Genomic DNA, 14,524 nt, shown 5'->3' with positions numbered 1-14,524 from the left:
ACAGGGAATTGTACGCGTGGTGGCTTAGTCCCATTCTCATAGACGGTTGGTCGGTTGATACCCTCGAATCACCCCGTTCCGACCAGTCACGCACACGTGTAAGGCTGGAGGGATGGCCGGCGGATGTTGTGCAGCACGGTAACGAGACCCTTCGGTTGAGGGACTCTGGTTGTTGAGGCTGGGATGACACGAATGAGCCCTGCGAGGTTGGTGTAATTTTGGGAGGTTTCTGTCTTGCAATAAACTGTCGTGCAGGTGGCGTTGTTCGCAGCTCCCTTCTCATACCGGAACTTGTCAGCACCGTATGGACGCTCCGCACTGCTGTATGTAGTGCTCGTCTGTTGTACCACGCGAATTAAGAACGAGATCTGTAAGATTTAACCTGCCTGATGCACGGGTTATCAGTATAAGACACAGCAAAGGCACAACACAGGCCTCCTGGCCTGATTCGGAAATTGATGAGGTGATGTCCTGAGCGGTCAGCGCCAACTGGGACATCCCAGCAGAAAATTTGACCAAGTCGTGGAGGTAGATTCCTGGGCTGCTTGGTAACATTGTGTTCCACGTGGTGAGCACAACATGAATCTGCATCACACGAAGGAGTGCACCGGATGAGGATGGGTTGATGTGAAACCAAGGTCCTCATGTGGAAAGGAGCCATTCCAGAAACCCGGTTTCCATGACTGCTTGGCTCATCCTGTCCAGTCTCGTGCTCTGATCGGTAAGACGGCGGTTTGAACCTACGAGCCCTATCGGGAGATGTCTTTCTCGGCCCCGGATCCAAGTTACACACGCGAGTCTGGATTAAGAGCCGATGTTGGTGCAATTGAACAAATCTCTGGAGAACCCGCAAGCAAAAAAGACGGTGGCCCGCAGGAATGAGATGGTAATCCAGCGTTGCATGTCGTTTAGCTCTACCTAGAGTGGAAGCCTCCGCCGGCTGTTGTTGTTGTCAGCGCCAAAGCTGAGGTCATAACGCTGACCGCTCTCCCCAACATGTAAATCTTATCTTTTAGAATCGCGGCGCCCCATGGCAATGAAGACGTCAGTCGCACTTCACTACTGATCCCATGCCAATCGTCCTAAGTGGGAACATGGTTGGATATCTGTCTTCTGCAACAGGTTCAGGCGCGAGGGTGCTTCGTCCGACACGGTGGTTGACGGTTGACAGCATGGCTTCCAGACTTCCGCCGACAGAGCACCCGCCAGCATTACATTTATCTACCCACACACCCGGCGTCCCTCGTATAAATGGACATCCAGTTGGCCGGGTGATCACGAGAACACGTCTCACGGCTATCAGTAGAGTAAGCAGGAGGATCACGTCTCACGTCTGGCCTGATCCACCTTGAACCCGCCGCCGTGTGTTCTTTCGAACAGAGTGCTGACCATACAATCACTCCAAAATTGGATCCGTCCTGGAAGCTCGCATTTCTCGTCTCGTCACGAATCTCTTTCGCCAGTGCCGGTGAAGGAACGGATCGGACTTTGCCCACTGGGGCCAGAAGAGAAATATCAGAAAATGTAAGAGAGCGAAGAAGATAGTAGATCTTTCAAAGGTTGAGAGGAAAGAGAAAAGAAGACAGAAGGCGAAAAGTAACAGAAGAAAGGGGAGAGGTGCTTCAGTACTGCACTGGCGAACCAACCAGGGCCGGATTGTATGCCAACAACCAGGCCAAGGTAGCTGATATGCGCGAATCTCCCATGAAAGCCGGTCAGGGAGAACAAAACGAGAGATCGCTCAATAACAGACATACATATGACAGAGCCTGAGTAGGGAGGGGGATAGGTGAGTTGTCCTCACTGTTGTGTTCTGCGAGGAGAACCTGGAAGCAAGCAGTATTGACTTTGATTGAGCAAGGTAATTCGGCGTTCTGATTGGATGAAGATGTTGAAGTGGGGCGGGCAGATGAACTCTTCTTCCCACGATAGGCAATTTCCACTGAGCCGAGCATCGTCACCAGCTGTAGTGACTAACTGGCAAAAGAAGGTTCAAACCCTCATCGGACAGAGTGATACTTATTTCCATTGAATTCATCTTGTTAGAGCAGTCGGTCTCGTAGCCGAAGCGTTCTGAGAGTCTTTATCTCTCGCTCAGATATGGCTTCTAGGGCATGTCAACAACAACATCGAGTACAATCATGGAGGACGACTTCAACCTCTTTACTTCCATTCGATACGATCCAGTACTGCTTCAGGTCCCTGCTAGAAAATTGACTTATGCCGGCTGGAACTGGGTCAACACATCGCCTTTCTACTTGTTAGATTACCATAGGGACCGCATGCTCCGAGCGGCCACTCACTGGGGTTGGGATGCCGCCGTCAAGGCTCTCGAGGGAGACTTCGGTGTAGCGAGGCTAGCCGACATCACTATGCACAGTATCGGGGACGACCAACAATTTCCCCTGAGAGTGAGAATATCCATCACGAAAGACGGCGAACTCTCCATAAGCTCCGGGCCGGCTCCAGATACGACCCTCGCAAACCTCTTCCCCGAACATCTACCTCCTCCAAAAGAAGCTCGCAGTGACAGGCTCCGCGGAAACATTCCCTCCAAAATTCCAACCTACGAGGTTCTGGTCGACAGTCCACAGACAAGCCGCTCCGAGTTCACTCACTTCAAGACGACGAAGCGGGCCGCTTACGACGGCGCCAGGCAACGAGCCAAAATCAATCCTGCTGACCTGAAGGAGGTTCTCATCGTCAACCGGGCGAATGGTGCTGTGATGGAGGGCTCCATCTCAACTCCCTACTTTTGGAGAGGAGGGAGTTGGGTGACTCCCCCTGTGAGCAAGGAGTACAGCTTGGAGGAGGGATGCGGAGGCCAGAACGGGACATCCAGGAGGTGGGCACTCGAACGGTATGTCGATTGCGCAACGATGGACCGGAGCCGGCTTCAAACTTCATGGTTGCTGACTGGCCGCGCAGAGATCTCGCTGTCGAAGGCACAATACTGGCCGACTCGCTCGTGGATGGCGAAGAATGCTGGCTGAGTAACGGAGTCAGGGGGTTCTTTTTCGGGAGAGTCAAACTGAGATGAAGTTTCGTTGATTCGGACACCGAAGGTATCATGGGCAAAGCTCACCTGCTCTTTTACGCTCCTTCATAGGGTCGAGCAAGCGCCGGATACTGAGGTAGGCGGGACCATTGGGATCGGATAGCCTGAGGAGTACCGAATTCGCCCCTCATCTCGGCGGGCTTGATCTGTCAGGCTGTGACTTCGAGTCGGCTGCTTGACAAAGATTCCGACAGCGCGCCAACTGGGTGAAGCAGCAGCGATGAGCATTGAATCATATCGACCGGGTTCCTGCCGGTCGTGAACCACGGGCTGAGCTGGAGGCGCCCTCAGTCGTGCTTGCCAGGCGTGGCTGCCGCCCCCACGTCCAAGCAAGTCCATGGCTCTCTCCTCAAGTTACCACCGCGGTATCGACCTGGGTCCGCACTTCCCAACTCCTGTCAATCGTGCGCGTGATGACGACAGCCCAAGGAACAGACTCATCATGCTCTTTCCAAGTCCGGGCTGGGACTGACGGTCTTTAAATCGCAATATTTAGCCCCGTCCTGCTCTCTCTGTCTCCCCTTTCTCACGCTCTCTCATATTTCGAGCTTGTTCAGATCTTGACCATCTGCTTTGCATCTTCGCATTTGGGGCCATTTTCGGCCCAGACAGAACGTCGTCAAGCCTCTGACACGTCCGAGCATCCTCTGACCACCTCTCGACAATTCTCCCACACGTCGATCAACAAACCCCTCCGCTTTGTCACAATGGCCACGTCAGAGTCCGCCCTCACCGCGATGCTCAAGATGTTTGAACAGCAGGAGAAACTCCGCGGCGAGCTCGGCCTGCAAAAGATCAAGGCGAATCTCAACAGTAAATACCAGCGCCATGGCACCAAGTCCTACGTCTCGGCAATGGAGCGCTTTGGCTTCCAGCCCACCAAGCCTGGCCCCTACTTCCAGAAGTTCACCAAGGCTGATGATGCCACGCCCGGCAGAGCTGCTCCGGGTGTGAAGCCCGGCCATGTCTGGGAGGGCACACTCAAGAAGGTCAAGGACGATGACAAGCCGGGTGAAGTCACTGCCCATGATGTGCAGAACGACACCGAGTACCTGTGCGAGGTCTCAATCGGCAATGAACCGCAGAAGGTCATGCTGGACTTCGACACCGGCTCGGCCGATCTTTGGGTATGAGCCCCCAAGATATGCTGCAGTGGTTCCACGCTAACAGAGTGCCTGCAGGTGAACCCCAAAAGCTTCGACCCCAAGAAGTCGTCAACGTTCAAGCTCGCAGAGGCCAAGACCTGGCAGATCCAGTATGGCGACGGCAGCTCGGCCTCGGGCATTGTCGGCACCGACCTCCTTACGGTCGGCGGGCTCGTCATCAAAGACCAGGCCATCGAGGTCGCCACAGACATGTCGGCCGAATTCGCCAAGGAAACCACCATGGACGGTCTGCTCGGCCTGGCGTTTGGCAAAATCAACACGATTCAGTCGAACGGTGAGCCCGATCCCCAGCCCACCGTTGTCGAGAACATGATTTCCCAGGAAGACATTCCCAAGAACGCTTCGCTGTTCACCTCGGCGCTGTACAGCTCCAGAGACCCGACGGAGCAATCGTTCTACACATTCGGATGGATTGACCAGGATCTCGTCAAGGAATCTGGCGAGGACATTCACTGGACCAATGTCAACGCCAACGATGGCTTCTGGATGTTCAAGAGCGAGAAGGCCTCAGTCAACGACAAGGTCATCTCCCTGGTCGGTAACAACGCCATTGCCGACACGGGCACAACTCTCGCCCTGGTTTCGGACGTTGTCTGCGAAGCCTTGTACGCCCAGATTCCGGGTGCCGAATATTCGGAGCAGTACCAGGGCTACACCATTCCCAAGGACATCAGCGTGGAGGACCTTCCGGAACTCAGCATCGCTGTCGGCGGCCAACACTTCAAGGTTCAGAAGCACGACCTTCTCTTTGCCATGGCTGACGACAAAGTGTGGTATGGAGGTGTTCAATCCCGTGGTGAGAACCCATTTGACATTCTGGGTGACTCGTTCCTCAAGTCAATCTACGCGGTGAGTTCAGGACGCCATTGCTCTGCTTGGCTCTCGCACCCGGGCCAACTAACTGTTCTGCAGATCTGGGACTTGGGGCACAAGCGCTTTGGTGCCGTTCCGAAGCTTGAGAAGGTTGTGAGCAACGGGGCATCGCCGAAGCTCAAATCTGTCGGTGACTTGGCGGTGCACGATGCCGTGCTCAACTAGATGTGGCGGGTATTTGTGAAGAAGCTGGTATTCGTCATCCGCATTCTCAACCATGGCAGTTGCTGGGTGGTGCAAGATGTTGTGTGCAACTGGAGGAGGCTGGTATTCGTCGTTTGCTTTCACTTCTTTATCGAGGCTTGCAGGAAAGATTCTGTGGTATGGCAGTGTGATGGAGACACGGGAATGGAAATTGTAACTTGCACGCTCCACTCCTTTCGACGTTGGCAGCGTGGGCAATGGACAGATCCTAGCACCTTGATGAATATGGTTCTCATTCTCTTTCTCGGCCATGTCCTCCATCATATCTTGAGTTTGATGTTAAGTTTGAGTATATTAGTATGGTCCAAGTGAACGGCGCGAAGTGGAGGAGTTGATTCAAGATGGCGGCGAGAGGCGGAAGGAGGAGAAGGCTTTTGATACGGTAGCGCGCGGCGGGGGAGAGGGCTCAGGAACCGGCTTGACCAGACTGCTGAGTGTTCCAGTATTGTCTGAGAGAATGGAATACAAGCCCCCCGTTTGCGTTGACTCTGCCACTCAAGGTGGTTTAAACAATTCAGTAAGTACATGTGCTCTAGAGTTTGCCCTAGTTGCCCCTGAGTGACTGCGGTGGGACTCGGTCAAGATCAGGCAAAAGGTAGCTGCTTTGAATCGGCGCAATCTTTCATAACAGTGCACTTTGGTCCCATGCCAGGGAGGGAGGCACTGATAGAAGGAAAACAGAAAACTGAAAGCTTATGGTGTAAAGGGCTGACCGACTCAAGCCAGCAAAAAGAAAAGTGTTGACAAGGGTGAGATTCGAACTCACGCCCCATTACTGAGACCAGGAAATCTGCCTGAGGGAAGAGATTTAGAAATTCAGGTGAACCTGAACCTGGCGCCTTGGACCGCTCGGCCACCTTGCCTTTTTTGTTGTTTTTTAAAGCTTTTGTGTGGATGTTGAAGTGCGGTGGAGTGAGGGTTGATGTGTGTTTGTAGTGTCTCGTGTCTTGTGGATATTGGACGGTGGAGTAAGGGTTGGTGGTGGTCTTGTATCTTGGGCCTTGTTGGCTGAGTGGTTGGTAGGGAGGGGGGAGGTCTCCACTAAGGTACAGGACATTGCATATCAGCTTACGTTACCTAGGACAGTAAAACAGAGGTGCCTGTCCGGTGGATATTGAGGAAAGCTCGCAGGTGTTGGAGTTTTGAAATGGGTTTCATGAATAAGTGTGAAGACGTTGGAGGGTGATGAATTGGGGCCTGGGTAAGGTGAGAGTATCCTGTAGAGGTTAGTTGAAGGAGAAGGGGGAGAACTTGAAGGTTGTTCAAAGTTAGTTGAGTATTAGTTGGTGTCTTTCTCCTTGTCTTGGTAGGGTCGGAACGAGAGGAGTTGGTCTCATAAGTACAGCCACTGAGAGAGATGGTTCAAACTGACGTTGGTGCTTCATGATGGACGGAAAGGAGGAGGGAGGTAAGTGAGAACTGTGAGGTTGAATATATCGAGCCTTGACAAGGAAGACAGAAACTGGTAGATTGTAAATGTAGAACGCCATAATATTTGCCAGCTTTCTGCGGCCCCTGAGCACAACGGCAGCGTGAAAACATCCGCAGCCCTGAAGGCGGTAGACCAATTAAGGCCGACAAGCTGGGCAAAGCTGAGACCACGGCTTGACTTACAGCTTTTACTTGATGCTTGTTCTGCAAGCTAACCGTTGGGGCTACATCTTGCACCATGCTGGCTTCTCGGTGTGCCATCAAGTCATAGGGCCAGTCCTTATATTTGCAACGCAGGCGCCTGGGACGCAAGTCCCGTGACACCTTCTCCGTGTTGCAAGTCGCCACGGAAGTCAATTAAGGTATGGTGGTCATCATCATCATAGCCAACACCGCATGACCCCAAGGCTAACTCCTCCCTAGAGCCCCTGAAACCGTGCATCTCGAGGTCTAGGCAGCCGAAAGCTAAGGTAGTTGTGGTAGATGACCTCAGGCGTACGTGCTCTCGAGAGGGTATCCTGGTCGTCTCATGAATCTCGAGGTGGCGACGCGTGCATATCCGAAAGGCCACAGCAACGATTGGCGGACGGTCGGATTCGAGACCCCATCTTCAGTCGACGCGGTTTAACGCGGTTTTGCTGTTGTACAGAAGAATAAATTCGAGTTGGTGTGCCAGGCAGCCGCAGCCTCTTATGCATGATCAAGATTCCCGTTTGACTGGCTGGGGGATGTGTGGCAGATGCGATTTCCAGAGGATGTTGGGCGCGACATGCTGGTGGCCTCGTGTGGTTGCACATATAGAGCTCAGGCAGCACGGGTGCAGAGAAACTGGTGGTGAACCCATCCCAATTTGCGTTTAGGGAAGCCCGTGGAAAGTGAAGGTGAAGTTTAAGGGGAAGTTGGGAGCGGGATGGAAGGTAGAGACGACCTTGGGACGTGATGGCTCTGGACACAGTGAGGATAACGAAAAAGCAGTGACGCTAGTCAGAGATGGACTGCGACAAGCGCTATTCTCACTATGCACTGAAACAGTAGCAATGAGCTTTTGGCCCAGCCAATTCTGGTTCCAGGCTCAATTCAACTCCATCCCGTGAAGAACAGCCCAAAAAAAAAGACAACGCCGCAGCCTTGTTTGAGACACAGAGGCTCTGTTCCTAGCCACGGTGCTCTATTTCCTAGTCTCTCATGTTTTTGGATACGTTCCTTCATCATCAACAGCCGTCATAGCAGCGACCTACGTTATTCGCCTCTAGGAGCTCCAATATTGCCTTTGGACCACTCGCATTCGTCCATCCACAGGGAGCACGGTCGCTTCCTTCTGCTTGCAGCAACCCTGCTTGGACTTGCTCGACTTGGGCTACTGCCAGCTCGGAACCCAGGATTGCCCATCCAGACTGAAGCTCCCGGGGCATTTTGCATCCTTCGTTCTCTCTCTCTCGGCCCAAGCTTCCTGCTTTCTCCTCACGAGTGCGCCGGATTCGCCCTTTCCAAGCCCCGGCGAGCATTATCTTTCCAGCACTCGCCATCGGTCGTTCTGCAACCGCAGGACGGTTCCGGCCGCAGCCATCTCTTCCACCTTAGGGAGAGAGTTTGAAAGACGAAACTCAGAGGGTTGCCATCCTCCACCGCCGACGCATGATCGAACGGCGGCGACGTCATCGTAGCTCCCACCACCTCCGCACCTAGGTGCCCTCGCTCGACCGACTCGGCGCCCAGCCGCGCCCGCTTTCACGAACATGGCTGCAGCAGGCGTAAGACGCAGAAAGATCATCGGCCAGCGCCGCCGCCTCGAAGATGAGGCTGAAGAGGAGGGAGCTCCTGATCTGGCCGACCTCGACGACGACTCCGTGACGGACGGCTCCATCGCTAGCGACGAGCACGACCCCGCCGATGACAGCGATACGAGCAACATTGACGATGCGTCGCCCACGTCGCCCAACGCCCGGAAACCTCTAGGCCACGGCCACGCGAAGACGGGGTTCCGGCGCCGGACAGGGTCTGAGCCCCTCAAGAGTCCACCCGCAAAGCCAGCCCAGCCCGTGATAGCCGACGCCGAGTCCATGCTTAACAAGCTGTCACTTGCCGACAAGGGAAAGGACGGGGACGAGCTGCATTTTGACGACATCAAACAAGCACCGCCTGCTAAGGACGCGGCGCCAATCGTAGTCAGCTCGAGCGCCGCGACGCAGCAACCACCACGGCTGCCCCAGCAGGAACTCAAGCGGCGAGAGCACGAGGAGTATAGGCGGAGGAGGGACGAAGACCCGACCTTCGTACCGAACAGGGGCGCCTTCTTCCTGCACGATCACCGGCATGCTGGCCCTGCTGCAAATGGCTTCCGGCCATTCCCTCGGGGTGCTCGCGGTCGGGGGCGAGGAGCGTTTGGCAATCACTTCGCGCTCATGAGGTACATTTACCTATTGAAATCTTTCGTTGCAGATACTGACCTCTTCTCCAGTCATGCACCGTCTATTCCAGACCCGATTACGAACGGAATGTGGAAGCACGACATGCACGAGATGATCGCCGAGCCTCAACTGCCTCGACAGATCCGTTACCTCCCCAACGACGAAGGCCCGCCGAACGGCAACGGCGTCATCCCGACCGCACCGACGAGCAACACCCCGATCAACCGGGCCATGTCAACCGAGAAGCACATTGGCAACGCGACGATCAGGGTGTATATCCCATTATTGGGAGAGCCAAAGTTGTTCCCCGGCGTCGCGTTGAAGCAGTATACGAAGCTGCCTGATCACCGTCCGCCTTTACGCCGCGACAAGCCTGTTCGCATCTCCATCCCATACCACGACCCACCTGTCATGCCCCGCTACATTTTCCCCGCCAGCGACAGGTCTTTCATCTTTATCCCACGGGCGATGCGGCCGAATCAGCAACGGGCGCGGGGCAAGGGCCCACGGTCGATACTGGGGTCTGGGATGTTCTCCCGGGCCACGAGCGTCTGGGGCGGAAGCGTCTATGGGAGTATCTATTCGCCTAGCATTGGTCTCAGCCGCCGGTCATCGATCGCCCAAGATGTTGGCCGTGAGTTTATGCTTTCGCCGACCGGCTCGGCCATCTCGCGGCCCGCTCTCCCGGTCGACACCGCTCGGCCCGTCGTCCGCCTTCCTCCTTATGCCCAACAAGCAATGACTATGCCTGTTCCGCCCAAGCCGGATGTCTCCCAGAAGGTGCCGGAGCCGTCCATCAGCGAGCTGCCGCAACCACAAACACATCCTCTTCCTCAAAAGCCTACGTTTCAGGAGAACCGATCAGACTTTATTCCCATGCACCAACCCAGGCCTCAAAAGGCCGTTTCCGTCGAGAACATCGAGCCGTCCGCTCAGCAGGCTACAAACCCACCCGGCCCCTATGCGCAAGCCTTCCACCAACAAGTTCCGCCACAGCTGCCCAACGCTTACGCCCAAGACACGCACGCCCGCCACCCTTCATATCAGTCCCAGTTCTCATCCTCCACTCCCTTGTCGCAAATCCCGGAGCGTGCCGTCCACGCTGCTCCGTTCCAGCCCAGCACGTATGCCCAACCGGCCTTCTTCGGCCAGCCATACTCTACGATGCAACCTCAGCAAGGCTTTTACTACCCCCAAACCTTTGGCGCCAACATGGCGCCCAACGCAAATGCCCCCGCCTTCGTGCCGGCGGCACAACAACAGCAACAGCAAACCATTCCTCCCTACACGCAGCAGCCTACCCAGGGCGGCGAGATGGCCGCTCCTCCCCAGCCGCCCGCAGGCCAACAAGGCCCACAACATCCACAACAACAGCAGCAGCAACAACAAGCGCAAAACATGGTGGACGCCCGCGAGTCCCAGGGGACTGTTTACTATGATTATTACTCCCAGGTGCCGGCCCTGCCGCCGGCGGCCGGGTATCCGCCTCATCCGTTTCCCGGCGCGGCGGCAGCGGCGGCGGCGGTCCAGGGACCGTATGCTGCTGCGATGGGAATAATGGGGGGCATGGCCGGCGGTATGATGGCGCCGAGTCCGGATCCCGCGACAACGTTTTATTACCAGCAGCCGATGCCTTACTATCCGCAGTAGGGCGGTGGTTTGGGAGGGAACGGAGGGGTAATGGTTTTTGTTCCGGCGGCAGTTCCTGTTTCTGCGGCGGCTGGGGTTCCCGTTCCTGCGGCTGGGCCTGGTCTGGCAGAGGCTGGGTTGCCGGTGCCGGTGCCGATTCCCGTTCCCGCTGCGGTGCCGGTTCCAGCTCCAGCTGCGGCGATGGTATCTCCTGGCCCGGGGTCTGAGGTGAGCTAAGGGGGATCCGGTTCGAGGTGTGATTGTGCGCTGAAGGGAAGAAACATCCCGTTACGGCATGGCATGACATGAACAAGACATGATTTGACATGGCATGTCATGGCAAAGCGGTGTTGAATTGGATTAGTCCCCAGGTTTGATACGGATGGGAGAGAAGGGAGAAGAAGAAGAAGAGCGTTGAATGAATGGGGAAGGAGGGGAAATCGAGTCGAGTCGAGAATTGGGACTGAGTTGGAGCAGCGGGAGAGGGAGCATTAAGAGTAAGGGGGAATAAAACCTATGAGTCTGTTGGCCTGTTTCGTTGTGTGTGCGAGCGAGCCCCGTCGATTTCAATTTCGGTGCTGACTCCTTTTTGGGGGTCTTGTCGTTGAAAAAAGAGCTTTGCTTCCTTCCGGTCGTTGTTGCTGCTGCGTGGTCTGACTTTTTGCTATGGCTCTTGTCGTGTGTTGTATTGTCGTTTTGCTGGTGCTGTCCCTCATGTTGCTCTTTCCGGTTGTGAGGTGGTTTGGTTGGCTGGTTGGTGGTTATGGTATTGGTGTGGTCAGGAGGTGTATTCCCAGGGAGGGATGATGGTTATCATCGGGTGAGGGGACTGGTTGAAAGTTCGTTATTTTCTTGTTTGCTTTATTTAACGCCCATCTACCTGGGTCTTTACTGGTTTTTCCCAGTGGCTGATGCGATGGTGTCTAGACCATGTCCATTGCCTTTATTACCTTTCCCTTCTTCCTCTCTTTTTCCTACTGCATGGCACTGGGAGCTAGGTACTGGGAGCTGGGCATGGGAACTTGGTTTGTTTCGTTGTAGTTGATTTCGGTATTGTGTTGTTGGACGCCCCAAAATGAAAGGGGTGGGCCCTGGGGTAAGGAGATATGATATGGTAGTCAGTCGGCTAGGTTTTTCATCAGTTGAATCAAGGCGGCGTTTGCTTGTCTGCTTTCTGTCCTCGTGGCAGTTACCATCACCAAAAGCCATTTCTTTACTTTCCTTGTGGTTTGTCTTCTCTACTTGCTTGACGGAGGACCGAGGGACTGAGGCCTCAAGCGCCGGAAGGCTCATAAGTGTGATCTCACTCAAGCAACGTTACCAAATGATAGGAGAGCTGAAACAAGTTGCCGATACGGTACCTGTATATCGTTCTTGGCCATTGCTTCGCTTCATGCTCGTTTGTATCATTTGGCCAGACACAGCCGCTTTTTCACGCTCGTGTTGACGCTCAGGGGAAGCAACAAATCTCCGTGGATTTGCCGATGACTTAACAGCGCTCTTCCCCATACGGATACTCCGCCCCGACAGTGCCGATGAGTACGGATCCGTACACTGCAATCTGGCCAGTACTTGAGTCAACTCATGATACAATCCTTCATTTTATGAGCAATCGTAACAGATAAAATTATAGGAATTTGACACGTTGAGTGGACACCTCAGACTGGAGAAGACAAGGAGGTCTTGCTTACGGGTCGGTGGCTATAGCAACGCCTATAAACGTCTTGGGCTTGGCCGCTAAGCTTCACAGGATTCAGGGGTAACGTAGGTCAACTATCTGCCAGCCGACTCGAACCACGCGACTTCAACGTCCCGTTTGACAGTCGAGCTCGCACTTGGGTATCTTTGCGTTGATGAAACCTCAGTCCTCCATGGCTTCAATAACTTCTGACGCCAATGGGTATGGGAATGGCAAAAGGCTGGGTATTACTGTGTTCTCGGGAGGTATGTGCACCCTGGGACGGGCCTGGACCTCGAGAGTCCCTATGATCATCAAGAAGCATCGCTGACGTGCCCCTTCTCAAGGCACGGCGGCCAATAGCCTTGTAGATGTCTTTTCCAAAATTGTGGAAAAGCGACGGTGCCAGCTGAACTACGTCATTCCCATCAGCGACAACGGCGGCAGTTCGTCTGAGTTGATTCGCTTTGTCGGGGGGCCGAGTGAGTGTCCACCTCATGAGCTGGCGGGGATAGAGAAGTCTGAACTGACAATGTGCAGGTGTTGGCGATATTCGGAGTGAGTCAAAATCTTGCGAAGTCAGGATCGCTGCTTACCCCTGTTTGAGGTCGCCTGGTCCGGCTCATCCCCAACCATGAGGACGACAAGGAGATGTCGGCGCTCAAGGCGCTGTTTGAGCACCGGCTCGACTCGGACCCCCTGAAGTCTCGCTCCGAGTGGCTCGACATTGTTGAGTCGCGGTCGCTGCTCTGGGGCTTCATCTCGAGCCCCAAGAGGGAGCTGATCCGCTCCGTCTTGAACACGCTCAACCTGGAAATTGTCAAGAGAGCCCGGCCGCCAAACGTCTTTAACTTTGCCAGTGCCAGCGTCGGCAACATGTTCCTCGCCGGGTAGAGATATCCATGATTTCCTCCCTCCCGAGCCAATATCCTACCGTACTCTCCAGCTAACCTACCTTATTCTCTCCACTGCAGCGCCCGCATCTTCACAGGCTCCTTCGAGTCCGCAATTTACCTCCTCTCCATGATCTGCTCCATCCCTCCGCACATCTCGGTCCTACCGGCCATCAACTCCAACTTCACGCACCACATCTCGGCCGGCCTGCGCGACGGCAGCACCATCGCAGGGCAAGTCGCCATCTCGCACCCGTCGGCGCCCACGGCGCTGCCCGACGACCCCGAGATCGCGCCCGCCCTCACGGCCGCCGACCACGACCGCATCGAGGACGCCAACCTGCCTGGTTCCCTGCCGGCCCTCCGCCGCCCCAACATCGCCTTCAGCAAGGACGACGACAACGAGGACCTGCCCGCCCGCATCGAGCGCCTGTGGTACATCAACCCGTACGGCCACGAGATCGCCCCGACGGCCAACCCAAAGGTCGTCGACGCGCTGGCGCGTAGCGATACCGTCGTCTACAGCATCGGCAGTCTGTACACGAGCATCATCCCGAGTTTGGTGCTGCGGAAAGTGGGGCAGGCGATTGGCGGCGGCGGCGGGGATGAGGAGGGGAACATCAAAAAGAAGGTGTTGATTTTGAATAGCAGCATCGATCGTGAGACGGGACCGAGGTGGGATCCGATGACGGCCAAGGATTTTGTGAGCGCCATCGCGAGGGCTTGTGTCGAGAGTCGTGTGCCGGAGATGGTCGGGAGAGAGGAGGTGCTGCGGAGCTATGTCACGCATCTGATGTATCTGGATCCTGATGTCGGGAAGGGGGGGAAAGGGCGGTGGCCGGTTGTGGATGTGCAGGAGCTCGAGAGGCTGGGGATCGTGTGTGTCAAGGTTGCTGGGCGGGTCACGGAGAAGGGCGGTGTGAGGTATGATGAGGCGGCGTTGGGAGAGGCGCTGGAGTGGATCATTGGTTCGTGAGGGCCTGCTGTGGTGCTGTTGGGGAATGTATGTGTTTGGTGACTTGGTGTTTGGGTGGTTTTGCGACGTTGCAATTGTATTACTATACACCTAGACGAACTACAGTGTAAGGGATCTGATGGCTCTTCGTCCACAGCGGGACAATAAGCCGGAAGCACTCCGTCTTGAGGTCCATGACCCGATGTTGGGAAGTCAACAAGAGGAACCC

General features: G+C 55.3%; 4 protein-coding genes and 1 non-coding gene across 5 annotated transcripts; 3 read left to right on the top strand and 2 right to left on the bottom strand.

Moving 5' to 3' along the window:
- Positions 1-1,433: 1,433 nt before the first annotated feature.
- Positions 1,434-1,828, bottom strand: N657DRAFT_128690 (uncharacterized protein). The gene has a single exon (XM_062785853.1). It carries the CDS (start codon positions 1,753-1,755, stop codon positions 1,516-1,518), a length of 240 nt encoding a protein of 79 aa, XP_062645185.1. The 5' UTR covers positions 1,756-1,828; the 3' UTR covers positions 1,434-1,515.
- A 133-nt stretch (positions 1,829-1,961) lies between these two features.
- N657DRAFT_692467 (acid protease) lies at positions 1,962-5,694 on the top strand. Its single transcript, XM_062797166.1, has 5 exons — positions 1,962-2,860; positions 2,929-3,001; positions 3,700-4,185; positions 4,240-5,073; positions 5,137-5,694. Exons 1-5 carry the CDS (start codon positions 2,115-2,117, stop codon positions 5,260-5,262), a joined length of 2,265 nt encoding a protein of 754 aa, XP_062645184.1. The 5' UTR covers positions 1,962-2,114; the 3' UTR covers positions 5,263-5,694.
- A 348-nt stretch (positions 5,695-6,042) lies between these two features.
- On the bottom strand, positions 6,043-6,164 carry N657DRAFT_t118. Its single transcript has one exon. It is a non-coding gene; the product is annotated as a tRNA-Leu (tRNA).
- Positions 6,165-8,468: 2,304 nt separating this feature from the next.
- Positions 8,469-10,790, top strand: N657DRAFT_635975 (uncharacterized protein; the record flags this gene model as incomplete). The annotated part of the gene is made up of 2 exons (XM_062791382.1): positions 8,469-9,139; positions 9,191-10,790. The coding sequence occupies 2 exons, from the start codon at positions 8,469-8,471 to the stop codon at positions 10,788-10,790; spliced, it is 2,271 nt and encodes a 756-aa protein (XP_062645183.1).
- Positions 10,791-12,363: 1,573 nt separating this feature from the next.
- Positions 12,364-14,464, top strand: N657DRAFT_648241 (UPF0052-domain-containing protein). Its single transcript, XM_062793484.1, has 5 exons — positions 12,364-12,713; positions 12,795-12,929; positions 12,988-13,005; positions 13,055-13,337; positions 13,422-14,464. Exons 1-5 carry the CDS (start codon positions 12,641-12,643, stop codon positions 14,314-14,316), a joined length of 1,404 nt encoding a protein of 467 aa, XP_062645182.1. The 5' UTR covers positions 12,364-12,640; the 3' UTR covers positions 14,317-14,464.
- The last annotated feature ends 60 nt before the right edge of the window (positions 14,465-14,524 follow it).

Source organism: Parathielavia appendiculata (genome assembly GCF_033297405.1).
Source record: "Parathielavia appendiculata strain CBS 731.68 unplaced genomic scaffold N657scaffold_12, whole genome shotgun sequence".
Classification (NCBI taxonomy): Eukaryota; Fungi; Ascomycota; class Sordariomycetes; order Sordariales; family Chaetomiaceae; genus Parathielavia; species Parathielavia appendiculata.
This window is presented reverse-complemented; position numbering and strand designations above follow the sequence as displayed.

Coding starts and splice junctions, on each gene's coding strand:
- N657DRAFT_128690 (XM_062785853.1), bottom strand. CDS start 1,755: ATGTCTGTTATTGAGCGATCTCTCGTTTTGTTCTCCCTGACCGGCTTT.
- N657DRAFT_692467 (XM_062797166.1), top strand. CDS start 2,115: ATGTCAACAACAACATCGAGTACAATCATGGAGGACGACTTCAACCTC. Junction 2,861..2,928: donor AGGAGGTGGGCACTCGAACG/GTATGTCGATTG, acceptor CTGGCCGCGCAG/AGATCTCGCTGTCGAAGGCA. Junction 4,186..4,239: donor CCGGCTCGGCCGATCTTTGG/GTATGAGCCCCC, acceptor GAGTGCCTGCAG/GTGAACCCCAAAAGCTTCGA.
- N657DRAFT_648241 (XM_062793484.1), top strand. CDS start 12,641: ATGGCTTCAATAACTTCTGACGCCAATGGGTATGGGAATGGCAAAAGG. Junction 12,714..12,794: donor TATTACTGTGTTCTCGGGAG/GTATGTGCACCC, acceptor CCCCTTCTCAAG/GCACGGCGGCCAATAGCCTT. Junction 13,338..13,421: donor GGCAACATGTTCCTCGCCGG/GTAGAGATATCC, acceptor TCTCCACTGCAG/CGCCCGCATCTTCACAGGCT.